The sequence below is a fragment of the Podarcis vaucheri genome, assembly GCF_965113315.1.
Source record: "Podarcis vaucheri genome assembly, chromosome: 6".
NCBI classification, from domain to species: Eukaryota; Metazoa; Chordata; class Lepidosauria; order Squamata; family Lacertidae; genus Podarcis; species Podarcis vaucheri.
The window spans coordinates 89,319,221-89,346,643 of NC_138764.1; the positions used below are offsets into that span (position 1 = coordinate 89,319,221).

General features: G+C 45.5%; 1 protein-coding gene across 5 annotated transcripts; it reads right to left on the reverse strand.

Moving 5' to 3' along the window:
* Positions 1-436: 436 nt before the first annotated feature.
* SALL4 (spalt like transcription factor 4) lies at positions 437-26,157 on the reverse strand. Of its 5 annotated transcripts, none has more exons than XM_082225864.1 (4): positions 25,989-26,157; positions 7,791-10,337; positions 4,116-4,414; positions 437-2,959 (listed from the first exon to the last, which is right to left on the reverse strand). In XM_082225864.1, exons 1-4 carry the CDS (start codon positions 26,059-26,061, stop codon positions 2,525-2,527), a joined length of 3,354 nt encoding a protein of 1,117 aa, XP_082081990.1. In that variant the 5' UTR covers positions 26,062-26,157; the 3' UTR covers positions 437-2,524. The 5 variants fall into 5 exon arrangements, with proteins under 5 accessions (XP_082081990.1, XP_082081993.1, XP_082081991.1 ...); XM_082225867.1 differs by lacking the exon at positions 25,989-26,157 and adding an exon at positions 25,726-25,784; XM_082225865.1 differs by lacking the exon at positions 25,989-26,157 and adding an exon at positions 25,389-25,426.
* Between the last annotated feature and the right edge of the window lie 1,266 nt (positions 26,158-27,423).

The window sequence follows — 27,423 nt, forward strand, 5'->3', positions numbered from 1 at the left end:
TGGTACCTTGGAAGTCGAACGAAATCTGTTCCGGAAGTCCGTTCAATTTCCAAAACGTTTGGAAACCAAGGCGTGGCTTCCGATTGGCTGCAGGAAGCTCCTGCAGGCAATCTGAAGCAATGGAAGCTGCGGAGGACGTTTGGGTTCCAAAGAACATTCGCAAACGGGAACACTCACTTCCGGGTTTGCAGCGTTCGGGAGCCAAAACATTCGACTCGCAAGGCGTTCAGGATCCAAGGTACGACTGTACTGCAAACTTTTGAAAGGGGGGGCACCCCGTTTGGCAGAATTTATACAATTCCCAGAATCTGAATAGCCTGTGTGCAGATTTTCTTTTTGTTTAAAGCATAAATACACTGAGCATTGGTTATGGAGCACCTTGTTGCACTGAAAGAGCTGTATAAACGTCACAAAAATGAAAGTTAGATGCATTAAGTGTGAAAAAGTCATCCCAAATTTATTTTCGTAACATCAACAGAAACGTTTCAGTAGATAAGTTTTCTTTTTTTAAAAAGCTACACAGTATTTCCTTAAAAGTCCATACATTCGCAACTCAGAAGAGACATTTGATGATTGGGATGAACCTTTGGCATGTTCAATGTAACAAGATCCATTTTACAGTGTAAACAGGGTTGTGTTCTTTACGAAGTCCAGCAGGAAAGGCACAACTTGGCAAAAAACTGATCCTAAGCAACAACAACTGAGAGGAGAAACACACACACAATATAGTTCAGGTGCAACAACATGGTGCAAGTAAAGTGTATTTTTTCATTATTATTATTATTATTACTGAATCCACATTGTTTCATGAGCCTTCCACATGAGCACAGCTGGACCCTTGAATTCAGGGGGTGGGGGAGAAGCCATATGTTTATTCCAAGTCATTTTAATACCGAATACTAAGCTCTATTTTCCAATGTAGCTTCACATCCACAAAGAGATTATGCAGAAGCGAGGAGGGGAGGGGTTATGGGGGGAAAGCCCCCAAACAAACAAACAAACCATGACATCATCAGACATTCTTACCAGCATATCATATTTGGGTTCAAATAGTGCACAGTAGCCTCTGCTTGGATCTCAAGTTTAATACAGTGGTTATTTGATAGAAAAATAGACACTCAGCACTACAAAAAGAACAACAACATAATAATATAATAATAATGAGGTAGATAACTTAGAATCCACAGGGCCATCCCAGTAACCTTCATACAAACACAAATGCCATCAGGGTTTTTGGGGGGGTGGATTGTTTTCCCCTCCCCCCCAAATGCAAATACACAAAGTCAAAAAGGAAGCTGTCCGCCCCTGCAAGCAACCCTAGATTTCTCTTGTACAAACTCCAAATGCACCACAGGAAGTCCATACAGATAAAACATCTGGGTGGTTTGCACCCTGAATTTCTGAATTGGAAGTGTCTTAGCAAATTAGAACACCCCTCATCCCCCTCCTACTTCATTTTAAATACAGAATCTTGATACAGACATTTCCCAAGAAAATCAAATATGCATGAACAGGCAAAAGGTTTCCTCATGCTACGTGAACTGCTTCCAAAACGCAGTCCTTTGAGATTCCCAGCAGAACATTCCAAACTCAGCCTCCCCAAAGGATCCAAATTCCCTTTCGACAGTATATACAAAGCTTTTACCCTCCTGCTCATTCAGTGAGTCTCTCCCAACTTCCTCCCTGCAATGTGGCATATTTGGGGGTGGCAGTGGGTGTGGAACAGCAATGCACTGCAAAATCAGGATTTTGGCAGTTATCTTGATGGCGTGCATGCATTCATGTAGTTTTTAAATAAGCAGCAGTCACCAGTACAAGGTATTTAAGGTTTATCGTGGATTAAACAGACAGTGCCAGTTTAAAAATGTATTTTCATATCCAACAACACATTCTTCTGAGTAAAGTGGGATCTGCATGTCCAGTAGGCATTATAGTAATATTACATTCAAAACCACATTTAAAAACAAACCAACACACACACACACAAAAGGTACTATCCTAAAAGGGTGGCATTCTTGGATATTTACCCGCATAATTATTTTCCACATATCAGTCATGAATTCCAGGAGTGCCAAACTCCCTGTGTCCCTCTCTGAATGGCCAACTGATTTGACCCTGCTCTTCTCGAAGCCACAATTGATTTCTAAGCCGTAACAACGAAACAAAAAGAGGTATATATGTTCATCAGTTTTGGATTTTCACATTGTAAAACGGGCAACGTTTTACACATTAAAGTCATCCATGTAAGAACTACTTTGCAAGACCCGCATCTTTCCAAAAAAAGAAAAGAAAAAAAGAGGAGAGCCCTAAATAGACTCTCCTCCCCAAAAAAACAAAACAAAACAAAACCAGCATGATTGTACTCTGGGCAACTCTTTACAAAGACAACCATAGACTCATTTGCACATTGATAGGAAAATAAGGATACTTGAGGTGTAATCTCTTAAAAATATAATATATATATGTTTCTATAGTGATTCCTTTAAAAAAATCCATTCTGCTTCCTCTCAAGTTTTCTTGGCTTTCAATTGACAGCAATTTTGTTTTCCTCCATAAAGTGAGGGAATTGGCGTTTTGGCACAGTGTCTGTGGCGGTGCTGCCAGGCTTCTCGATCTCTGAACCAGTCGTAGACTGGGAACCATCCATCTTGGAGACTGTGGCGGAATTCATTGCTATGTTGATTGCCGGACCTCCCCCAATTGTGGTTGGAAGAGAAGGTATACCGCCACTCTGGATGACAGAGATCTCGTTGGCTTTCATGGCTAAGCCGTTGCTGAGGACTGCAGCGTACTGGTTCCATGCTGAGGGATCGAGGCTGACCGAGGCAGGAACAACCTCCTTGGGAAACATCTCTGATACCTTCTTGGGATCATTTCCAAGCAGAGCTATGGGGTTGTCGATGGACAGTCTTCTTCCACGCCTGGGGGAGTTGTTCCACATGTGAGTTCCAACGTGAACCTTAACAGAGACAGGAAGGAGGGGAAAATATCAAAATGATGTTTCCACTTCTAACCGATCCATTGGCAAGATGCAAATGGGAGCTATGGGTAAAGCATTTACATTGTGAAAGAGTTTCAAACCACAGCCACAGAACTGTGACTTGGGCAAAGTCCATCACTCGCTCAAGCTGCTTTCACGGGTGTGTTAATAGTGAAAAGTGCAATAACCCCAAGCACTTTGCCCTGTGCTCCCAGGAATGACGATGCTACACAGATGCAAGAGATTAAAGAGGCAAGCGATTAAAAGGGAAGGGGACAGATGGCAAGAGGAAGTTCCCTACCCCCACAAACATGGTACATTCTCTGTGCTGGGTTTTCCCGGCAAGAGCTAAAAGCAGCAGGAACCTTCTGAACGTCAATGAAGTTAAGACTCTTGTGGGCTTTAGGAAGCTCTGCAAGAGGCATTTTACAACACAAAGACAAGCCCTTTTAATGTGGTCCTCTACGTCAAAGTCAAATTCAAGACATGGAGAGAAGAGGGGCTGCAGCCACTGGCTCTGCTCCAACTCAGTCAATGCATTTAAAAGGAGGATTGCAAAGGTATTCACACTAAGTCCACCTGAGCCCCTCTTCTCATCAAGATAAATCACAATTAAATTAAATCAATCTGATTACTTAAATTAATCACAAATTAATTAAAGCGCACCATTAAAATAACAACTGATAACTAATGCAGCAGGAACATCCACAATTGACTATAAATTGCCACACAACAATTGCCACAATTGCCACATATGGGCTTGCTGATGGTGGGCCCCAACTCCCCACCCCAACAGAGGGACTCATGTTGGACTATAATTAAAGTAGGGCAGAGGAACTTGTAGTTCTCTAGATGTTGCTGAACTGCAACTCCCCTCAGACCCAGCCAGCATGGCCAGTGGGTCAGGGATGATGAGAGTTTTAGCTCAAGAACATTTGGAAGGTCCCAGGAAGGAGGAGACAAGTGGCACATTTGACCACAGTACCAGTTCCAGCTTCAGAAGTTTGCTGCTGTTCTGGCTTTCCCACAGCAACCACTAGCAGTCCCGTTTTGGTTGGAGAAAGAAAAGTGAGGGATCAATACTTCATTTTTTCTGCGCCTGAATACAAATCAGTGCTTTCCCTCCTCGGCTCACCTTGAGGTTCCCTTTCGTGGTGAAAGCCCTTCCGCAGATGGTGCAGGCGAAGGGCTTTTCGCCCGTGTGAGTCCGCTCATGAATCTGGAGGGCGCTTGCCGAAGAGAAGTTCTTGCCACACGTAGTGCAGATATGTTGCTTCGCAGTCCGGCGAGGGGGCGGCACCAGCAGAGGCCCAGAGGACGACAACACATGGGGGCCAATAAAATGGGCCGTGGTAATGGAGCGATCGCTAGGAACTTCCATTTTTATAAGACCTGGCGGCGCTCTGACAAAAGCAGGGTGGATGCTGTTTCGACCTGCAGAATAATTTCAAAAGGGGGACAGAGAACGCATTGGTACCTTAAATGCGATGAGCCTGATTCAATGTTTCTAAAGGACCTAGTGACTTTTTTTTTAAAACACACACACACACGCAAAATCCAGCTGAGCAAATGCAAACAAATCACCATATGATCATATGCTTAGGTTGGAGACAGATGCACAAAAGCACAAGGTCATTTGTAAATAGGATAGCTGGTTGCCGTCGGTATATGCATTCTGCTGAGTGGCTTGTTTTACAAGAGCAGGACAAAAAATAATAATGTGTACCTGGAAACCTCTCTTTGGATAGAATTCTAGGGTCTGTCCACCAGCCAAACAGACTACCACTCATGCCATGGGACTCAGATTCAGGGCAGACAAGAGAAAGGACTTATTCTCACAGCACGAAGTTAGGTCTACGGAACTCTCTCCCACAAGAGGCAGTGATGACCAGCAACTTGGATGACTTTAAAAGCAGGTTAGAAAAATTAATGCTGGATGAAGCTATCAGAGGCAACTAACCCTGGTGGTTCTGTTTTGTCCCCACTCATGAGAGGGAGCCCGCAGTATCAGATGCTGGAAACTTCAGGAGGAAATAGAGCATTTGGGGTTCAAATCCAGCTTGCGAGCTTCCCCTGTGCATCCATCCAGTTGGTCACAGGAGTTTGGACTAGATGGACTTCTCCCCTACCCTGCAGCTCCACAGGCACCCCAAAATCTGCTCTGGAGGATTAGGGGACCTTCTGGAGCAGATCATGAGGAGCATGTGGGCTTCAGGGCTGCAGGAAAGGCAGGGCAAATCTGCTTGCCCAATGCCAAATGTCATCCTTTAAAATGGATGCCTGTCTCCAGACCTACAGGGGGGTGGGAGAGACCCTCCTGCTTTTGGGTGGGTAACAAAGGAGGCTTCAATGACAATTAAGTGTCATACAAATTTTGCTAAATTTGTATTCGCTAAGCACAGGTTTTGACGTCTTTTTCTAAGTTTGCAGTACTTTTCAATGATGTTTTAAAAAAAATTGATGAAAAGAAGACGTATGTCGAAAGTTTGATGTTATAATAGCTTTGTTGTATTAGGCATTAACTCCCAACTCTTTTAGACCCACCCATAATGGAGATGGTTTTACAATGCTTCTGACAAGACATAGAAGAGGCAACTGCTAGAACAGACTGAAGAATCAATAGTTCAGTAGCCTATTCCCGCAGTGGCCAACCAGGCACCCGTGGGAAATCTGCAAACAGGAAGTAAGCACTACAGCAACCTGCCCTACTGATATTCCCAGCAATGGAGATAGGAGATGGCCTTCCTCCATGAATTCATCTCTCTATATATAGAGAGATGAATATATATATATATATATTAAAGGTAAAGGGATCCCTGACCATTAGGTCCAGTCGTGACTGACTCTGGGGTTGCGTCGCTCATCTCGCTTTACTGGCCGAGGGAGCCGGCGTACAGCTTCCGGGTCATGTGGCCAGCATGACTAAGCCGCTTCTGGCGAACCAGAGCAGCACACGGCAATGCCATTTACCTTTCCGCCGGAGCGGTATCTATTTATCTACTTGCACTTTGATGTGCTTTCGAACTGCTAGGTTGGCAGGAGCAGGGACTGAGCAACGGGAGCTCACCCTGTCACGGGGATTCGAACCGCCGACCTTCTGATCAACAAGTCCTAGGCTCTGTGGTTTAACCCACAGCGCCATCCGCGTCCCATCCTCTTTTAAAGCCATCCAAATTGGTGGCCAGCACTACCTCTTGTGGAAGGGAATTCAACTGTGTAAAGAAGTCATTGCTTTTGCTTGCCTTCAATCTTTCAGCTTTTAGCATCGTCTGGGTGTCTAATGTGGTACGGCTCTTTGATATTATTGCCTTTGCAGCAAGTTGTTTCCAGTCCCACACAGCACCAGTAACACAGGAAGATTAATTCCACATGGCTGCTTTATGGGGAACTTTCTGTGCTACTGCTGGCCCTGGTGGAGGGAGGGAGGGGCAACAACAGCGAAGGAAATCATTCCTAGGTTATCTGCATGGCACAAATGCCACCCACAGGCCAGCGACTTGGTGACAGCTGTTGCACTGTTAAGATATAACACAGGGATCATCCTTGATTGGGTGGGAGCATCTCACGTAAGAGAAGATTCAACAGCCAATAAAAGCAGCCACCAAGATCATCTGTATATATGACCTTGTGGCATGACAGGGATGATCTCAATTAGTGCTGTGCTGAAAATTTATCTTACATTTCCTCCCAAATGAATGAGAAATTAATTTGAAGCTTTGTAAATGAACAACAACAGCAAATTCAACAGAAAATTGTGAGACTATTTTAATTGAAAAGGTTACTCGTGTGAAGAGAAAGACACCTGAAGGTGTATAGTTGGATGTAAGCAGAGGTTGGATGGCTACCTGTCATGGATGCTTTAGTTGAGATTCCTGCATTGCAGGGGGTTGGACTAGATGACCCTTGGGTCCCTTCCAACTCTACAATGCTACGATTCTATGAAATATGCACCTCCTGAGGGGGTAGGGCAGGCAACACAGAAGTTTCACATTACTTCTTAAGCCATTGCTTTAGCCATACAGTCAAGCCATTTTAAGCAACTGGGGCTCTGGAAGAAACAAGAAACCAAACTTTTCCTTTCTCCCATCAATGAGAGTACTGTGGCTCTTCAATCAAGACACCTTCATGTATCCCTAGCACTCTTTAACGGGAGAAAAAGAAAATAAACCACCCAACTGCTCCTGTCTCAAGGAAACTAGTTTAAGTATCTTGGGTTGTGTCATTAGATGTGCATGTCTTTAGGATTACATTTAGGTTTGATGCTTTACAGACACTGGGAATTTGGGACAAACTGGGCAGACAGATGGCGAGGAAGCAGAAGGCTGGCAAAGAAACAGAGGCAGTGGTTACCTGACTTCTACTTTGCTCATCTGATGGCAAGAGGACATCGGATTGTTCTCAAGCCTCCCATCATGTTGCTTAGCTTTAGATCCAGAGAAAGACCAATACCAATTCCACAAAGAGAGCAGCTGTAGCATTTCTCCAACCTGGAAGTCTCCCAGGCTGGGTGCTCCCTTTCTGTACCACATTGTTGGGAGAACCTCTGGCACACCAGACATGGTCGAAATCCAACTCCCATCAGCCCCAGCCAATACAGCCAGTGCTCAGGGCTGATGGGAAATGTAGTCCATCAACATCTGGAATGCCACTGCTTCTCCATACCTGGTTCAAGAGACTTGCTAGCCAGGCACAGTCAGCAAGCTGTGAAGCCAAAACACACACCCATAGATGTGTAGCAGTAACTGTAATGGGGAAGAAAGAAAGAAAGAAAGAAAGAAAGAAAGAAAGAAAGAAAGAAAGAAAGACTCACCATATTCTCCATTTGGGAAGAGCAACCCAGGTTCCTCTTTGATAATCTTTCGACCAATACTGCCATACGTTAGATCCAAAGCACTATCCCTTTCCACGGGACGGATTTCAGGACCCGTGGTGTGGGTTTCGGGACCCTCAGCCTTGCTTCCCGCTGCACTGTCCTCTTGGATGCTAAATTCTGGAGACTTGGATGTGGGGCTCTCTGCTTGACTGTTGGCTGGAGACAATGCTGGGAAAGAAGCTGAATCAGAGGCAACAGGACTGCGGCTGCCATTCTGATAGTCTGCATCACCCATTACTGAGGAAGAGTCATTGGTCATACCATCGCTCTGTCCTGAGCCATTATCGCTGCATTTCTGGCTGCTTTGGCGCTGCAAGGACAAGGTGGAGTTCACCATCTTCATTTGGCTTTCCAGGGCTGAAATGCTGGAGAAAACAGAACTCGTAGGCTCGCCTGGAGTACCACATGGGGCAAGTGGCTTGGAAGAGTGGCTTAGGCCATCCTGTGACTCCAGATCTTCTGTATCCATGGCTTCCACATTATCCTCCAGGCAACACGGGTCTCCGTTGTTCTCAGCTACAGTAGCCTCCACCTCAGTGTTGTCCCGTGTGTTTTCTGGGACTGGGCTATTGGGGATTTGTCCGCCCATGTGCATCCGGATGTGTTGCTGCAGCACCACGGCATTGGTAAACTTCTTCTGGCAGATGGGGCAGGAGTGCTGCATCTTCAAGGGGGTATTTGCGCGGTGCACTCCATAATGCGTCTTGAGGTTGCCTTTGGTAGAGAAGGCGCGGCCACAGATCTTGCACTTGAAGGGCCGCTCGCCCGTGTGAGTGCGGTAATGCATCTTGAGGGAGCTCTGGCAGCTGAGGACTCGGTGGCAGATCAGGCACTCGTTGGGGTCCGACGCGGATTTGTCAATGTTCTCCACTAGCTGCTGAAGCTTTGTCGTTTCGGAGCCTTGCTCACCAGCTCTGCCCACATGAAACACACTTGCACTGCAGCCGGCCTGCGGGGAACTCCTGTTCTGCTCGACTCCCGACTCGTGACTCGCCGTACCCGATGAAGACCCACCTTCGCTTTCCGGAGAAGGCCTGGGCTGCATGTCACTCAGAAGCACACCGGCAAAAGAATCCTTGCTGCTTGCCAAGTTGGAAGCGTGTGGAGGTAAGCTGGCACCTACAGAGGTAGGCAGTGCAGTCAAGATGGGCTTGGTGTCTACAATAAGGTTGGATTCATCCAGCGGGACAGACATCCCATAGGGTATGCCGCTGCTGGTGGGCATGTTGTCCAGGTGTTCCGGTACAGGGTAAGGATTCATTTTGATTTGGGGATATTTGTCCTTATGCCTCTGGAAATGCACTTTAAGGTTGCCTTTGGTCGTAAAGCGATTGCCACAGATGTTGCACTTGTAGGGTCTTTCGCCCGTGTGCGAACGGAGGTGGATCTGCAGGGCGCTGTCGTTGCCAAAGACTTTGCCACAGAACTTGCACTTGTGTTTGAAGAAGGAGGAAGGCTCTTCCAGGCTTGGTTTGTTTTCGGGCATGTTGAGGGTGGCCAGCTTCCCTTTCGCCTTCTTCGAGGGGTCGACCGCTGCTGGGGAAATGGCCGAAAGTGGGTTTTGGAAGATGACCGAGCTGGACGATTGAGGTAGCAAAGGGTTCGGGAAGCGGGAGATGGCGCCCGACAGGCCTCTGATTGTGTCGGGCTTCAAGGAGATAGCTGCTGGCGTGAGCCCGCCGGCCATAGAGACAGCGGCCGGCATGCCGGCACTCGAATGAGGTAGTTTGCCTTGCTTCAAGGATTCCAGGGATAGGCTTTGGTTCCCAGCTTTCTGTCCAATTAATGCCACGGCAGCTGACAGTTGTTGGGACATGTGGGCTCCCAAAGCTTTGAGCGGGTCGGCAGCAGCTATTGAAGGATGCAGGATGTGGGGGGCCATCATGGCAATCTGGATCCGGATCTGCTCCGTCAGCTGGATCTGTTGGAGCTGCTGCTGCTGTAGGCACACGAGCTGCTCAAGGATCATGGGGATGGCGTTGAGGCCAGCCATGGATGGAGACACGGTCTCCGAGGTACATTGGTTGACAGCCACTTTAGTGCCACGTATGGACTGCAAAGTCACGTTAGTGTTTGGTACTTTAGGTTTGGGCATATAGCTCAACTCATGAGCCGCGGGAGCGACAGGGGGCTCCGTTTTGAGATACATCCCTCCCTCCGGTTCAGCGCCGACCTTCTCTCCTCTCTTCTCCGCAGAAGCAGAGTGACTCTTGGCAGGGCTCCCTTTGGCCGTCTGACTGTCCATCTGATTGCTGGGGAAACTCCCCGAGGAGCTGTCAGGGAAGTCTTCCAGGGGCACCGTGACCTCGCCGTCGTTCATGATTAGGACAGGTGGAGTCTTAGTGCAATTTTTCTTATGCTCGAGGAATTTGGAAAGCTCAAAGAACTCTGCACAGCATTTCTCGCAGATGTTGGTCTCCTCCGTCCGGCACCTTTTGGAACTCATTTCGCCCCCTCTGTCACCTGGGACGTCTTGTGGACTCCCTAGAAAGAGACATCAGAAAGAAAAAGAGAGAGAGAGAGAAGGGGTCTCAGAGCAAGGTTCTTTTACAGGAACAAAAGCGCAATCAGATGTCTCTGCTGGGAAAAGGCGGCTAGTAGACCAAGACATTTGCACATTGGAAATGCAAGGTGCAATCAAGGAGGATTTTCAATCCCTTTTACCCAAATCCAGTTCCCATTGCTGCCACATGTCAAAGCAATCTGGGTGCTAAGCTCCCTACCACCCCAGTTTAAAGTATTTCTTATTAGCTATGCAATGACAGAGTACATTATCCATGCAAATTGCCTTCCAATACCAGATTCCAATGTCTACAGGTAGGCTAAAGAAGTCCAGGTGTGCAATACAGGGTCAGCTCAAAGTAAGAGGCAACTCAAAGTGCGCTGACAGCAACACACACATACCCCATCAGTGGAGGCTGGTTTGCTCAGGTGAATGGGGTGCTGCCCCCATCAGTCGCAGTCTGTTCTCACTTGCCTGCCTTCTTATTTACAACCTGTCAGCCTCCTCCCCACTCTGCTGCGATAGCTCAGTCAGCAGAGCATGAGACGCTTGATCTCGGGGTCGTGTGTTTGAGCCCCACATTGGGCAAAAGATTCCTGCATTTAGAAGACATCTGAAGGCAGCCCTGTTTAGGGAAGCTTTTAATGTTTAACAGACTATTGTATTTTAATATTTTGTTGGAAGCCACCCAGAGTGGCTGGGGAAACCCAGCCAGATGGGTGGGGTACAAATAAATTATTATTATTATTATTATTATTATTATTATTATTATTATTATTATTGACTCTCGGTGTCCCTTCAAACTCTATGATTCTAGGTGGGTGGGGGCGAAACTAGAATTAGTTGGCTCCACCAGTCATTGGCTCTACCCACTGCTCACCTTGGTGCCTTACACCTGATTAGTCCCATCAGCCACCATCACTGAGCTCCCCCCTCCCCAAATCCACCTGTGGCAGTGTGGCTTTATTTAACTCATGCCTCACAGGCTTCCTATCTCTGTATGGGGTTGGACTCTATTTGGGCTACAGCCTGATCCTGTAAAGATTTGATTTCTGCAAAAGCTCTCTGAACAGGAATGACGTACATCAGGAGAGCACACTTATCCATGAAGGAATCAAATGCACCCACAAACACAACCAAGTTGGACATTCACATATACCTGCAAGTGCAAGAATGAGATGCCTCATCTCTGTGCCACCTTATATACAGAAAGGAAGACCATACAAACTCTTCCCCCCCTTTAAGTAATAGCCAACATTATGGTATTATACTGCAAATTCCCTCAAGTTAGTTTTTCTTATAGATGCTCCCCCATGTGGAGATCCCGGGTGTTTACACCGTCAACAGAAAGGAGATTTTGTAAACTCCCTGAAATTACAAAAAAACACATGTCACTCCATTATGGAGGGGAAAGACTGGAGGAGGGCAGATGTTTATCTCAGATGTTTATTGCAAGGTTGCACCTCAAGGGCTCAGGTAGAGGTCTTTCTCAAGAAACACATGCAGAGTCGAAGCAGAAATTGCTGCTGTGGACACAGCATTTCTTCTTCAGTACTGTACAACATTCAATTAAAACACAGAGAATGTCTGAAAAGGGCTTTTGCAATCGATTTACTACATTAAAAGTTAAAATCATTAGGTCATTGTGCATCAAGCTAATCTGAAACTTTGTACAGCATCGGAATATGACAAGACAACTGGAGTTTTTTTGGAAGTACAGAGTCTGATTTTTTTTAAATGCCCACCAGTAGGAGGAGAGGAGAACAATTCCTTCCCTTCACCCCACCCTAGTAAGCTGAAAGGAATCAGCACTTTTCATCCTGTTTAAGATGTATTATGTACTCACTCTCAGCTAGGGGTAGAGAGAAATTGGATTCAATCTGCATTTGAAGGGAAGCAGTTTGCACTATCCACTTTGCACTTTCCAAAGCAATCCAAGAACCAAAACAGAGCTATCACCTTTGAAGTTCATTCTTCTCTGAATTTTGCAATGCAGCTCCCAGGCCTAGTAATATGCACAAAAATGCATTCCCCCCCCCCAAAGCCCCACACCCACAAAGATAGCAACTCTGTTTTTCCATGCAGTTATAATGGAATATGCATGCAGACCTAACAGCACCTGCACATTATTCCCCTGGCAAGGGACATTTATCCATTCCCACTCACTCCATTTCTATCCTGCCCCTGGACAGTGCAGGATGGGGTCCTCCCCTCCAGAATGAGTCACTACAACCACTTTGCAAAGTAAGGTTGGGAAGAGAGAATGACTGTCTAAGGCAGGTGTCAGCAAACTTTTTCAGCAAGGGGCTGGTTCACTGTCCCTCAGACCTCCTGGGGGCCCGGACTATATTTCTTTTTTTGGGCGGGGAATGAATGAATTCCTATGCCCCACAAATAACCCAAAGATGTATTTTAAATAAAAGCACACACCAGGCAGACCCCACAAATGCCCCAGAGATGCATTTTAAATAAAAGGACACTTTCTACTCATGTAAAAACAGCTTATTCCCGGACCGTTCGTGGGCCAGATTTAGAAGGCAATTGGGCCGGATTCGGCCCCCCGGGCCTTAGCTTGCCTACTCATGGTCTAAGGTCACTCCATGACACTCATGGCAGAGTAGGGATTTGAACTTGGGTCTCCTCACTACAGTGTTACCTCGGGTTACATACACTTCAGGTTACAGACTCTGCTAACCCAGAAATATTACCTCGGGTTAAGAACTTTGCTTCAGGATGACAACAGAAATTGTGCAGCCGCGGCGGCACAGCAGCAGCAGGAGGCCCCATTGGCTAAAGTGGTGCTTCAGGTTAAGAACACTTTCAGGTTAAGAACAGACTTCCAGAACGAATTAAGTTCTTAACCCGAGGTACCACTGTACATCACAATGGCTTCAACCTCCCTGTCCAGATCACAGTTGACTTCATTCTTACCTTAGTTGTGTGACCACCAATTCACGCACCTCTCCCTTAAAAGCAAATTCCTATGAGGTGTATGAGGTGAAGGCCCTCTCTTATACCCTGTTCCTCTAATGACGTCACAAAATTTCTTCACTAGCTTTCCCAAATGTTTACTCTTCACTCAATAATGAAATATATTGGTTGGGTTTTTTGCTGGGGTCCCAGTCAACATCTAGGCAAGGGTGACACAAAGCAGAACTCTCAGAAAGGAGAATCTTTCCTAAATAGTAGCCAGAAGCCAGCCAAGCAAAGTCTACATCAGCTTGCTTTGCAATATTAATTAGGTTTTGAAATATCCCACAATAGTAGTCAACAGAACAGATTTATGAGCAAGCAAAAACCAGAGGTGGGGTTTTTGTTTGTTTGTTTAAAATGGAGGTGCTATTTTAAGCACTGAAGGCAAAAACAAGTTAAAGGTGGGTTCACCGTCACAAACATGTTGCCCAAAAAGCACATTCACTGTCTTCAAAATTATGTGCAGGAATGGAATCATTTGTATCAATACGGTATTTTATGGAAAATGTTCAACAGGAAGTTCATGCATTAACACACACACACACACACACAAAAATGGGTTCCCACACAGTGGTGGAAAAAGCAGTTTTTGAAAAACATTTCTTTGAACTACCACCACTAAACACCCACAGAGGAATATGATCTGGGACCAGAGTCTGGTCTGAAGATCTTCCTTCAGTAATAAATGTCTTACTACAGAGCTCATGCTTGAGAAAATAGCAGAAGAAGATGCCTTGCAAACATTTGGTTGGTTTTTTTAAAAGGAAATTTTCACCGCAAGTATAGATATTCAGGGATGGAGAGCTTGTGGCCAGTGTGGACCAACTGGAACCCACCATGCTTTGGAGCTTGGCCCACTAGGTTATAATAGGCAAAGTATGGCCACTTTCACCAAATCCAATGTTATTGCCCTGTCCATCCGACTTTTTGAATCACAGCTTATGGTGCACTGGTTTTAATCAGGGTGGATTTGATTTAAATCACTAGTCAGTAAGACTTGATTTACCGTATTTTTCGCCCTATAGGACGCACTTTCCCCCCTCCAAAAATGAAGGGGAAATGTGTGTGCGTCCTATGGGGCGAATGCAGGCTTTCGCTGAAGCCTGGAGAGCGAGAGGGGTTGGTGTGCACCGACCCCTCTTGCTCTCCAGGCTTCAGGAGAGCCCCGTCGCCAGCCCCGCAAACTCGGGGGACAGCGGGAGGCGCAGCACGCCTTTCCCGCTGTCCCCCGACTTGGCTAGAAGGCTGGCGGAGGGCTTTCCCCTCCTCCAGCCCCGCAAGCTCCCAGAGCGATGCCAAAGCTGCACATGGCTCTGGGTCCTGTTCTGGGGGCTGGGGGAAGCTCCGCTTTCCCCGCCCCCAGCCCCACAAGCTCCCAGAGCGATGCCAAAGCTGCCAAAGCCCGAGCTTCCCCAGCCCCGCGTCTGGGGGGGGGGATAATAATTTTTTCCCCTTTATTCCCCCCCCAATCTAGGTGCGTCCTATAGGGCGAAAAATACGGTAAATCTTTATTTTTACAGAAAGACTCATTCTTGCTGGTATAATCTTAATATTTACAACCAAATGAAGGTTTCATTTTTGGAGTACAGTGGTACCTCGGTTTCCAAACTTAATCTGTTCTGGAAGTCCGTTCTTAATCCGAAACCGTTCTTAAACTGAAACACACTTTCCCTACTGAGGCCTCCCACTGCCGGTGCCCTTCCACCGTTTGGATTCTGTTCTTAGACTGAGGTAAAGTTTGCAAACCGGGACACTACTTCCGGCTTTCCAGAGTTTGTAAACCGAATCGCTCGTAAACAGGACTGTTCTTAAACTGAGGTCCCACTGTAATACAATTTTCAGAGTAGTTTTTACAGTTATATCAAAAATTACTGACTTAGTTATACTATTAGAAATACATAGACAGATAATTATGAAATTATTGTGAGGTTTAATAAGTTAACTATTTATATTTGGACAACTTTTCCACTGTACTTTATTGGAAGGAGAAAAATAATCATTTCCTTAATAACAATTTAAACAATTTGTTTAACTAAAACAGCAACATTATAGCATATGTATCCATGTTTGTTAACTGGTTAATTAAAAAAAAACCACACACAAACAAACCAGGGGACTGAGTTTTAGCACACCTGAAAAACTTAAAACAAATCCTTATTTCCTGATGAATAGCCTTTGGACTACAATGTAACATAAATAGAATACTGTCTTTAGATAGATTTTTTCGCCAAAAGCATTTTATTTTAAAAATCCAATTTAAATTTAAAAAATCTGATTTTTATTTATTTATTTTTAAAAACCATCGATTTTTATCCACCCTGGTTTTAATTTTTAGAAATCCAGTTCAATGGACAAAAGCTGATGAGAAGATCTGGCTTGCAATTCCCCCATGCAAATTCGACACCACTTTCAGGGTTACTTTTCAATTCTCAGACCTGCTCCTGAAACATAAGCGATCATAAGACCTGGAAGACTGTCAAGGCATATCTTCCAGCCAGCATCCTATTTTCTATGGTGGCAAAAAAGACACATTTTGGAAGCCCAGAAGAAGTTCATAGCCATAGCACTCTCCCACTGTTCCTGGGACCTCTAGTGCCACTCCCCCACTGACATATGACCCTTCTCCCCTTCACCTTTGCAACTGTTCAGCAAAACTGTTGGCTTGAGAGAGGTCTTACTTCTCTGCAAAGAAAGGGTATCTTAGAGCAGCTGGAGACCACTTCTCACAAGTCCACAATAGCCTACCACCCATTCTTGGTTGCCAAAAAACCCAGGCCACTAACCACTACCTGTACTTTGGAAGTTGTGCAGTTTGGCTGATTTGTCACCAGACTGAAGAGCAGGTGCTTAAACACGGCTACTCTAACAGTGCAACATTCTTTATAGAAATGTGAATACAGTGGTACCTCGGGTTACATACGCTTCAGGTTACAGACTCCGCTAACCCAGAAATATTACCTCGGGTTAAGAACTTTGCTTCAGGATGAGAACAGAAATCGTGCTCCGACGGCGCGGCAGCAGCAGGAGGCCCCATAAGCTAAAGTGGTGCTTCAGGTTAAGAAAAGTTTCAGGTTAAGTACAGACCTCCGGAACGAATTAAGTACTTAACCCAAGGTACCACAGGTATCCTGTGTGTGTGAACGAAAAAGAAAAGGAGCACATGCTAGGCCCATCCACACCTCCAATTTGGGAGTTTATAGCTAAACACACATACAGTGGCACCTCGGGTTAAGTACTTAATTCGTTCCGGAGGTCTGTTCTTAACCTTAAACTGTTCTTAACCCGAAGCACCACTTTAGCTAATGGGGCTTCCTGCTGCCACCGTGCCGCCGGAGCGTGATTTCTGTTCTCATCCTGAAGCAAAGTTCTTAACCTGAAGCATATGTAACCCAAGGTACCACTGTATATATCTATGCCTCAAACTAAGACTTCTTAATCCCATATCCAGTGCTTGCAGAATATCAGGTTCTGTTTTCCTCTCTCCAAAAGAAGACCTGGAATGCAGTACTCCCAGCAGGGAAATTTATGAAACAACTCTGTACAGTGGTACCTTGGTTTATGAACTTAATCCGTTCTGGAAGACGGTTCTTAAAGCGAAACCGTTCTTAAACTGAGGCGCGCTTTCCCAAATGAGGCCTCCCACCACCGGTGCCCTTTCACATTTCGGATTCCATTCTTAGACAGAGGTAAAGTTCACTAACTGGAACACTACTTCCAATTTTGCGGAGTTCGTAAACCAAACCATTCATAAACAGGGCTGTGCTTAAACAGAGGTACCACGGTACTTGTATTAAGGCACTGCTATGTTAGGTCCGTATACAGTGGTGCCCTGCAAGACGAATGCCTTGCAAGACGAAAAACTCGCTAGACGAAAGGGTTTTGCGTTTTTTGAGCTGCTTCGCAAGATGAATTTCCCTATGGGCTTGCTTCGCAAGACGAAAAACGAAAACGTCTTGCAAGTTTGTTTCCTTTTTCTTAACACCGTTAATACAGTTGCAACTTGACTTCGAGGAGCAACTCATAGAATGCGGTGTGGTAGCCTTTTTTGAGGTTTTTAAAGACTTTGGTGATTTTTGAAGCTTTTCCAAAACTTCTTTTGCAGCCATTTGGTAAGTTAAACTCTTAAAACTTTTTTGGGGGTTTTTGGATTTTGGGTTGGGGTATTTGGAATTCAAGGACTTGGTGTTGGGGAGGGGTTTGCAAGAATCTGGAAGCTTGTGGTTTTTTCTGCATTTTTATGATTTTCTGTGACCATTGGGCCACTCTGCTGTTTTTTTTAAAAAAATCTGGATTTGAATTTCTGTGTGGTGGGTGGCTGGGGGAACAGTTGAGGGGGTTCTTCAGCAAGAAGCAAAGAGTGGAAGAGGAACCTTCTTCGAGTTGTCCCCCAGAGTCTTAGAAAATGTACTGTACACTTTGTTGATTTTTAAATGTTTATCTGTCACGTTTAGAAACTTAATTTATTGTTCCTTCAATTTTTGAAATGCTCTTTACAGTATGTGTGACTTTAAAGAGCACTTAATAAACTCTTGTTGTACCAAATTGGGCTTTGTTTGGACTTTTTTTGACTATAGGAACACATTAATTGAATTTCAATGCATTCCTATGGGATTTCGTGCTTCGCAAGACGAAAAATTCACTAGACGAAAAAACTCGCGGAACGAATTCATTTCGTCTTGCAAGGCACCACTGTAGTTAAAGCTATGGTTTTCCCAGTAGTGATGTATGGAAGTGAGAGCTGGACCATAAAGAAGGCTGGTCGCCAAAGAATTGATGCTTTTGAATTATGGTGCTGGAGGAGACTCTTGAGAGTCCCATGGACTGCAAGAAGATCAAACCTATCCATTCTGAAGAAAATCAGCCCTGAGTGCTCAGCGGAAGGACAGATCGTGAAGCTGAGGCTCCAATACTTTGGCCACCTCATGAGAAGAGAAGACTCCCTGGAAAAGACAAGGAGAAGGGGACGACAGAGGACAAGATGGCTGGACAGTGTTCTCGAAGCTATGAACATGAGTTTGACCAAACTGCAGGAGGCAGTGGAAGACAGGAGTGCCTGGCGTGCTCTGGTCCATGGGGTCACAAAGAGTCGGACACGACTAAACAACAACAACAATGTTGGCGGAACAGCCTCTAGTGCATGTTCAGCCAGGGAGGGAGAAAAACACAAGTACAGTGGTAACTTGGTTTACGTTACCTTCAGGTAATGTAATTTTGAGTTACGAATGCAGAAAACCAGAAGTGTATATGCACAGAAGCGCTCTATCACACCGCGCACGTGCGCAGAAGTGGCACCTCCAGATATGGACTTTTGGGGGTAAGTACGGACCCCTGGGACGAATTAAGTTCGTATCCAGAGGGTCCACGGTCCAAAATACAAAAATGGTGACCCGGAAAACTCTGCTAACGACAATCGATCAGGGGCCAGCCAAGGAGAAAACAGCAGGCATGCTGCCATTGACCCTGGAAACAATTCCAGCAAGAACCAATGGCCACATGCCACCCACAAATGGAGGAAGCCAGCAAACTCAGTGATGATGGAGACATTCCTTGAGCATGACCCTCACACAACCCACAAAAGATGCCACATTGTGTCTGCTCCAATGCCACAGCTGTAAAGTTGCACCTTCAACTGGGGTCAGGAGGGCTAGGATCCGGTCTAAGTGTCTCATACCCTGTGTCACCAAAGTCCCACCCAATTACTCTAACTCATTTTAGCTGTTCTGTGGTGTTATCCATCACAATAGTGGTAACATGTGGCATTCTGCTGGCATGGTGGGGCTTTCACAAAATCCGAAAGCCCTACATCTGCCAAACCTCCAGAACAGGATTGCACGTTTAGATTATTCAGAGTACAATGGATGGAAAGTAACTTCTAACATGTTGATGTGAACATGGATGTGAACATGTTAAAATAAGACCTGATGCAGTAATTCAGGCCTCACGTCTCACGCCCAAGTCTGTGTAGTTGATAATCTCATTTAAATTCTACTGCAATTATCAAATTAGTGGTGAAGATTTATCATGCTTCAAAGTAGCAGATTAGATTTAAAACACACACTAATACACCTTGCCTTTAAAAGTTGCCCACTGAGTTATAAACAGCAATTCCCAAAGATGTCACCTTATTGTAAGACAGATATAGCACTTATTTTTGGCTGGGTCATGCTTGATTGGGAGTCATTTATTTCAGTAGGAAATATTTCCTTTTCAAAATACTTCAGTTTGGTTGACTGTGTCCTTTCTAAATCATTGTACACACACACTTAAGACTGCTTCCCTTTCTCTCTCCCTCTCCATATAGTCAATTACTCAGTGCTTATTAGAAATGGCAGTGAGTAGGGTCTGCAACCTCAAAAATACTCCATTTCATTTCCCCCTCGCTGTTCATTCCCCCCTCCACATAAAGTCAGCGGTCCATGGCCAATGCATGCAGATTCTTTACTGGACTGTTTTGAGAATCCTCCCGTTCCAAAATTCTTTTCTAAAAGGTTTTGTTGATCTTGGTTCGGCTAATGTTGAAGTCTATTAAAGTTTACACTTATCCTGCTCATTCAGATCATTGCCAGTACCACTGGTAACCGTTCTGAATAATTTCTTTAGTTGGACATTTCAACTTGTGTTCCATTAATACAACAGGGATCTGAGGATTTTGGGGGGAGAGGGGTGGACTGCTGTAAAACATTCCCAATATTCCAAGCATGACTGAAGACAACCACACAGATATTATTAGAGTTAGGTCAATACTACTCAGTTACGCAGGTGGTCCTACGGAGAACCTTTTTGTGTTCGAACTGTAACAACAGCAACAAAGTAAATGCAGTTTTGTTCTGAAAACACAAAGAGTTGTCAGGTGCGATTCCAAATATGTTTACTTATAAAGAAAAAACAAAGGTTTCAATGGTACATACTCTCTATTACACAGCCTTGAAATAGGATTCTATATTGTCCACTGTCCAGGGGTGATTTACCTTTATCTATTTTTAATTTCACATTACCATGTGAAGTAACTTTAAAGGGGATTATTTCATTTTTTTTAAGGCTACTGATTGCTGACAAGCTTCTTTTAAGAAGTGTCCTTAGTTACCTGCTGGGCTTAAAATGAAAGCCTTAACTGGACATCTGTTCCAATGCTATTAACATGGAGATTAAAAAGGAGGCCAGAGAAAGGCATTTATTATAGTGAAGATAGCTTTGTTCTGCAGAAATGGGTTAATTTTTGTGTTGGCTCATATTAAATACACCTGTATGCTTTCATAGTCAGAGTGAACTGTTTTTAAAACAACAAAAGACAGAACAAAAGGGGTGGCATTTCACAAAAAGAGAATCGCAACTGCTGTGTTATCTATGCACAAACCAGAAATACTTTGCCCATCCCAGTATTATTGGCCAATCCTGCATTTTTGCCCGAAGCATTTGCTAAATAGCACTACATCTGCCTATGCAAAATATTGCAAAAGCCATAAAGAGGTTATTTTTATTTTACAATCTAACCCAGGTTTGCATTTAAAGATCAATGAGAAATAAACAGCTACTGAATTTCTGTCCCTTCCACCACTACCAATGATGCCCCCTCCCAGTATTGAAGGGGCACAGAGACACCCCCACCTCCCATATATCGTGGCTCAGTGCCCAGAAGAGAAAGGGAAGGGGGCGAGAACAAAATCTTACTTCTACCTTAGCCAAGGACCACTTCTTCTTCCGCACTCAATTACTTCCACCAGCAAGACCCCTCAACTATAAACAAGGCAGCTCCAAACCACACTTAACACTAGCGCAGTGTTTAAGGCGAAGCTAAACAGCCGAAAGCCCCGCTGCCAGGGTCAATTGCATGAGAGTCCTAATTGTAAGCTTGACATCAACTTACCACCCACAGCAGGCAAGAGGAGGCAAAGGTTAGAGCAGCAGCTCTGTCAAAACGTCACAAGCTGCAGAGTTTCACAGAAAAGGCCTGATTACTACAACCAATATAGTGTTCCACTGGCATTTTTTTTTCCGGGGGAGGGGGAATATGAGGAAGAAAACGAAGAACAAGGCATCATGCACAGCACCCCATGATTTGCGCCTCCAGCGACCCTGCCAATCAGGTATTCTCCTATTGCTTCCTTTAAAAATGATTTCATTTCTCCAAAGGCAAGGAACACAGAGGGGAAATGAAATCTTAGTTGGGACTCTCTCAGTTTATCACGTTGAAAATAAACTCAAGATGCTCCTATAAACACTACATCTATCATCAACGCAAGTTTAAAGAGAGCTCATTTTATCAGAAGGTATTTATTTTGCTTAATCCTTTCCATTTATGCAAGTTGGTCCTTTTTAAAAAGCAAAACTTTTTTCTTGTTGAATTTCTTGATATTCAATTCACATGTCTAAAGAGTTATGGCTGCCATAGCAAAGAACTGCCATGTTTTACCACACTAGTGAGCAGTAATTACTTCTTCTTTTTTTAGTGAAACTGTGCACAAGTTGCAGGTCTGGAACTTTCCTAAGTGTTAGAAAAAGTTCTACATTCTACACAGCATTAAAAAGAAAAGAATTTGGCTTTGTGGCTGTTATCAAACACAATGGGCAGCTAAAATGCAAGGGGGAAATGCTAATTTTCAGTATGCAATTATTGTTCTCAAGTGACCCACCTGCTATTTTTTTGACCTGCTAATTGATCACTAGGTTAGCATCAACATTCCCAACCCCACCCCACACAACTGCAAACACACATACACACACACTTCACTGAGATGGTTCTCAGATTGCTTCACAATTTTTGTGTTTATTTCCCCCGAAGCCCAAAGATAGAAGTGTTGTGCTTCGTTGTGCCTCCTTGCTATGCATATGAAGGAAACTTTGCAGGAATTTTCTGATCAAATTTTACTCTTTCCATATTTAAAAGTGAACAATATGGGCATATTCAAGTTCTTGCTGTGATTTTAAATGCGCAATCCATGCACGGAACTGAGAGAAACTGTTTTTAAGACACCCACCAACACTTCCTGCTACTCTCTCTTTTCTATTATTAAATGAACTTCCAGGACAATAAAGTTCTACCTTACAATATGAAAGGAAAGTGAAGATCTCCATCACATTTCTCCTTCGTTTGAGAAAGCTCCTACATCCTCCGCGCTGTTTTGTAGAGAGTGCAAGTTTAAATGTGAGGATGGACAGATCCAAACCCCTACTCAGCTACATAGCTTAGTGGGAGGGTCTTGGGCAAACCATGCTTATCCTACCTCACAGGGCTGTTCTGCAGCTAAATACAGGAGGGCAGGCTACACTTGGTACCAAGCAACAATATTCCTTCTTGGGTTTCATTTCCCCCTCCCCTCATTCCTAACACCCAACTCCTCTCCCTTCGCAACTAACAATGCATTTCCAGAACACAAAAACTACCTTCCACTTGTCACATCACTAGTTCAGTGTTGTCCACACTGCCTGGCAGAAACTGTTCAAAGTTTCAGGCAAGGTTCTTGACTTTCATCCCTATGTGCAGGCAAGGCAGACGCTCTTCTATACCTGACATTTGTTGCAAAACCTTTGTGGTTTCTTTCCCGGAAAGTGGTGCTTTTGGGGGGGGGGTTTGGACAACAGAAGACAAAAAAAGCATTCCCTGGCACTTTAAAGGACCACAACCTGTTTCACCAATGCAAAAGCATCCAATGAACTCAGTAGCTTCGCTATCAAAGTCCGCATTCTTTTAAAGTAGCTGAGATTCCTGCATTGCAGGGGGTTGGGCTAGATGACCCTGGGGTGTCTGTCCCCTTCCAATTCTATTATCACACTTGCAGCAAAAAAGGCCAAGAAATAGCTACTCTTCTGAAACAAAAGAAGTGAATAAGTGACTTGGCACAGAGCGGCTTCCACACAGCTCTTGCTAGTTTGCTTTATGGGACGGGGAAAAAAAGAGGACAAATCTCTCAATCCAGGCACCAAGCAGACTAAGGCCCGCCTCACTTCGCCCCAAGGGCACCACGGACACATTCTCAGTTCCAGGGAGGGCATCCCGAAACCGCTTTAGGAGGCAGGTCGCTCGTGCAGATTTAACTTCGCCTCTAAGAACCTCAATAGCAGCAAAAGGGAAATAATATAGGGTTATTGTGACCAGCTAAGTTTTACCCACTGATAGGACCGAAATGTTAGCCATGTGTGCATCTCATTTCAGCGGGTCGAGCGCCCAACTAAAAACCGAAAGAACCTATAAAGAGAAAATGCGTTTTTTTCCAATACCGGCGGCGCATCTCCGGCAGAGCCCCCTGGGTGGCGCTAGAGAGCAACTCTCCCACGCAACCTCCCGCGCGCCCTGGCCAGAAGTTACCTTCAAACAATTCCGCGCGAGTTAAAGAGTGTTTTTACTACGGATAACGCACTCGCGCGCTGGTGACACGCGGGGCTTCTCCTTATCCTCCTCCGCCCTGCCATTATCCCCCCCCCCCCAGTTACAGAGCTCTGCAGTATCGGGATCCAGTAATGCTGAAGGCTTCGTTGGTGCAAAGTTAAGTATTACTTGATCGACGTTTTGCACATAAAAAAAGTATTATTTGCAACCCAGGTGCCTGGATAGGGGCTCCTCCAAGTCATAATTCCACGATAACCCTCTTGTTTCTTCTTCCCCGCCCCGCCTTCCCGGAGCGCGCCACTCCGAGGGCGTCATTAACCCTTTTGTTTCAAGGGAGCCCCCCGGAGGTGATTCCCCAGCTGCGGGCAGAGATTTACACGGAGGAAACATCACCTCCAGTGGCCGCCCCGCCTCGGCCCGCTCCATCCTAAGCACATGCACAAAGGAAAAACAGTCATGCATTAAACATGGGATTTATTGCCTTCTGGCCAGCTTGCCGTTTTCTTAAATCACCATTAACCGGACTCAACAATCGCACATTTGGGCTCGAAAGAAAAGAGGCGGAGGACCGCGGGAGAAAAGCCCCACACCTCCTGCGGGTCGCGAATAGGACCGTCCCCTCCCCCCGCGCCCCGCAAATATACATTGTTATCAGCTATTTCCATCCATTGGGGGGGGGGAGTTTTCCCGGGAGGGGGTTATTTTGAACGTGTTCCCCCTCACCTTTCCAAAAAAAAGACACAATATGCACTGTCAAGATTGCATCCAATGTTTCCATTCGCCCCTGAACAACAACTTTAAAACAAATCTGCAAGTTATGGAACTGGATTTCATCTAAGTCACTGTGAAAACTAATTTTATTCCCTAAAGGCTGGATTGCTCCCCCACTTGAATTGCAAAGGTTCTGGTTTGCATCGATAAACCAATCTTAAAATACCCCCTTTCAATGTTTTATTGCACTCATCCTCCGATTTGTGTTCTTTTATTTAATAAAAGGGAGTCGAAATCAAGCTTTCCCGGACGCGTAAAGCCAGCCACGTCCGCCTTGCTACCGACGAGGCTCCCCAAGCTCCCATCCCGGTCTCAACTCCTCGCACCACCCAGGAATTTAAAGCCCTCCGCTTCGCCTTCGAGCGAGTTCTGCCAACATCCCCTTTGCTCCGCGCTGAACATCCACACGCAGCCCCTCCCTTGATCAAGGAGATCCGGAGAGGTAAAAGCCAGCAAATTTCTTTTTTTCTATAAAAGGGGAAAAAAGTCACGAAGCACCGGCGATAGAAGAGAAGGAAAAGGGGAAGAAGTAGTAGAAGAAATGAGAGAGGAGGCGCCCACGAGTTCTGGAAGATTGTTAAAAAGATCTCTCCCTTTTTGCTCACCCCCCACCCCCAACACACCATATTAGCTCACCGGAGTTATTTTAGGAAGTCGGAAATCAAAGATGGCTGGAGGTCAGGCTACAAAAGGTCCCGAGTGATTGCGATCTCTCGCTCGCTCTCCTCCCTCCGACCCCAACACCAAGATCGTCCCAAAGTTTTTGGTGCACAGGAGAGGAGAGAGGAAGAGACCCATCCAAATAAGGAAAGAGATGGAAGGGTGGGGGGAAATATTCAAGCCCCCCCCCCGCCAGCCAGCCTTGCATTACAAAAGGTGTTGCTCTCGCCTATGCCCCATCCCTCCCAGAAATATTTCCTGGAGGTGTGGGGGGGGGGGAGGAGGAGGAGGAAAAATGAGTTACCTTCCAGCAACATCCATTGGGATTTAAGGACAAGATTGTCCCACACAATGGAGTGGGGTGGGGTGTTGATGCTAAAGAGATCTTAGAACCACCATAGAAACTTTTCCCCCCTGGTGCGGGGTGGTGGTGAAGTCCCACACACTACAAAAGCCCGAGTTGTTGTCTTTTTAAATAAAAATATATGTATTGAGAGTTCATCCTCCCCAAAGCTAAAGTGATCAGAAGCCAGGTCCAACACTGATTTTTTTTGGGGGGGGGGGAGGAGGAAGAGAGAGAACGGGTCCCAACCTAGAATATTAAAATTATTATTAATAATAATAACAACAGGAGCACGCACATTATCCGATCCGTTCCTGCCGTCGTTAGAAATAAAGGTGGGATAAAAGTGGTCCAGATTCCGAAAGGAGCACCCAAGGATCGCGAACCAGCAACCCCAGCGCGCAACGTTGGGAGAAAGACCCCCTGGCACAAAAGCGACCTCTCTTTCTCTCTTCCCACCCCCCGTCCCCTCCCCCGCAGATCCGATTCCCTCGTCGATTTCTTTTGCCCATCAATTAAAGTTAGCGACTGACCCGCGAGCTCCGGCGGTGTCGCCCTTACCATTTGCTGCGCGCGGGGCTTGCTGCTCGTCCGAATGGATGTGCTGGGGCTTCGCCTGCTTGCGCCTCGACATGGTGCACACGCATCGGGAGCAAAATAGTAGCAATTATTTTCTTCTTCTTCTTCTTCTTCACAACAAATTCCTAGAGTTGGGAAATTACTCCCCTGGACCGGAATGCGCATGTCAGAGTAATTATGATTATCAATAATGCATTGCGATTTATCATGGGTCCCTGACAGCTGATTGGCCTGAGTCCAAGAGCTCACAGATTATTCAAATAAGGTCCATTGATCAGGGCGAAGAAGGGGACGCCGGGCGTTGTAGTCTCGGGCCGGCCGCTGGGCTCGCCCATGTGATGGAAGCGTGCGCGCTGAGTCCGGGAGCGCAAGGCGCGCAGAGGGGCTTTGGCGTAGCGCTTTCGAGCGCCTGATTGGATCAGATGCCCTTTAAGGGGAGCGAAGAGGCGCACGGAGCGTCCCGAATCCATCTTTGCAAGTAAACAAACAACCAGCCGGGCTCCTCCGGGGCAATCGGAAGAGAACAATCCCTCTGCGCTCTCTCTCCTTTTAATTGCCTTTTTTTTAAAAGTTAGGGTTTCCCCCACTTTGGTTCAGAATCCCGAAAAACACCATCAAGCGGAGGAGGGATTTAATTAGTCCATCTCCCACGCATTAAATCAAAGAGAAGTGCTCTTTCCGGCACAGAAGGAAACATCCTCGCACGCAGATTGATCCTTTCGCTGAGCTCAATGTTGAGACATGCGCGTTTACTCGGAAGTCAGGTCCGCTGAGTCCGGCGGGGGGTGGGGGTGGCGTTTGCTGCTGCGGGAGTTGCGCGCAAAACTGGAACTTTACTTCCAGGGAAGGATCGTAAGCATAATCTCATACATGTCTCCTCGGAAGGAAATCCCACTTATTTTAAGGAGGAAAAAGGATCATCTGGAATTAATGGAGGTGGATTTTATATGGGGAAGGAGCAAGGGGTTTGGGGTTGTTATTTCTCTTGCCATCAATGTTGTGGGGAATCTTGAAAGAACTTGAAGCCATGGTTTTGCATGAACCTGATACTCTCAGGTTAATACTCCAGTTTTAAGACCAGTGTACAGTGGGGGCAGGTATGCTCCCTTTGATTTCAGAATTGTTGGAAGTTACTTTGTAGAGCCTAAAAAGCAGCAAATACTGTGGCATTTTGACCCAAAACAGTTTTTGTGGAACAGGGAGGTACTGTCAGCTGGTTATAACCTCACAGAGAATAAGCAAAGACCAATAATAATAATGTACATATTTCTTTTGAGTGCCCCAAGATGTTTCATAGACAGCATCCTTACAACAGCCCTGTTATGGTAGAGGTCAAGCCTTAATTTTTATTATATACTGTGTCCTGTCTATCCACCTCCAGCAGATACTTGCTGATCAATGAACTTTGGATTCGAGT

Excerpts from the sequence above, each read along its gene's own strand:
- SALL4 (XM_082225864.1), bottom strand. The coding sequence starts at position 26,061 with ATGTCGAGGCGCAAGCAGGCGAAGCCCCAGCACATCCATTCGGACGAG. Across the intron at positions 10,338-25,988 it reads AGCCCCGCGCGCAGCAAATG|GGAGTCCACAAGACGTCCCA; the intron begins GTAAGGGCGACA and ends GTCTCTTTCTAG. Across the intron at positions 4,415-7,790 it reads CTTCCCAAATGGAGAATATG|GTCGAAACAGCATCCACCCT; the intron begins GTGAGTCTTTCT and ends ATTATTCTGCAG.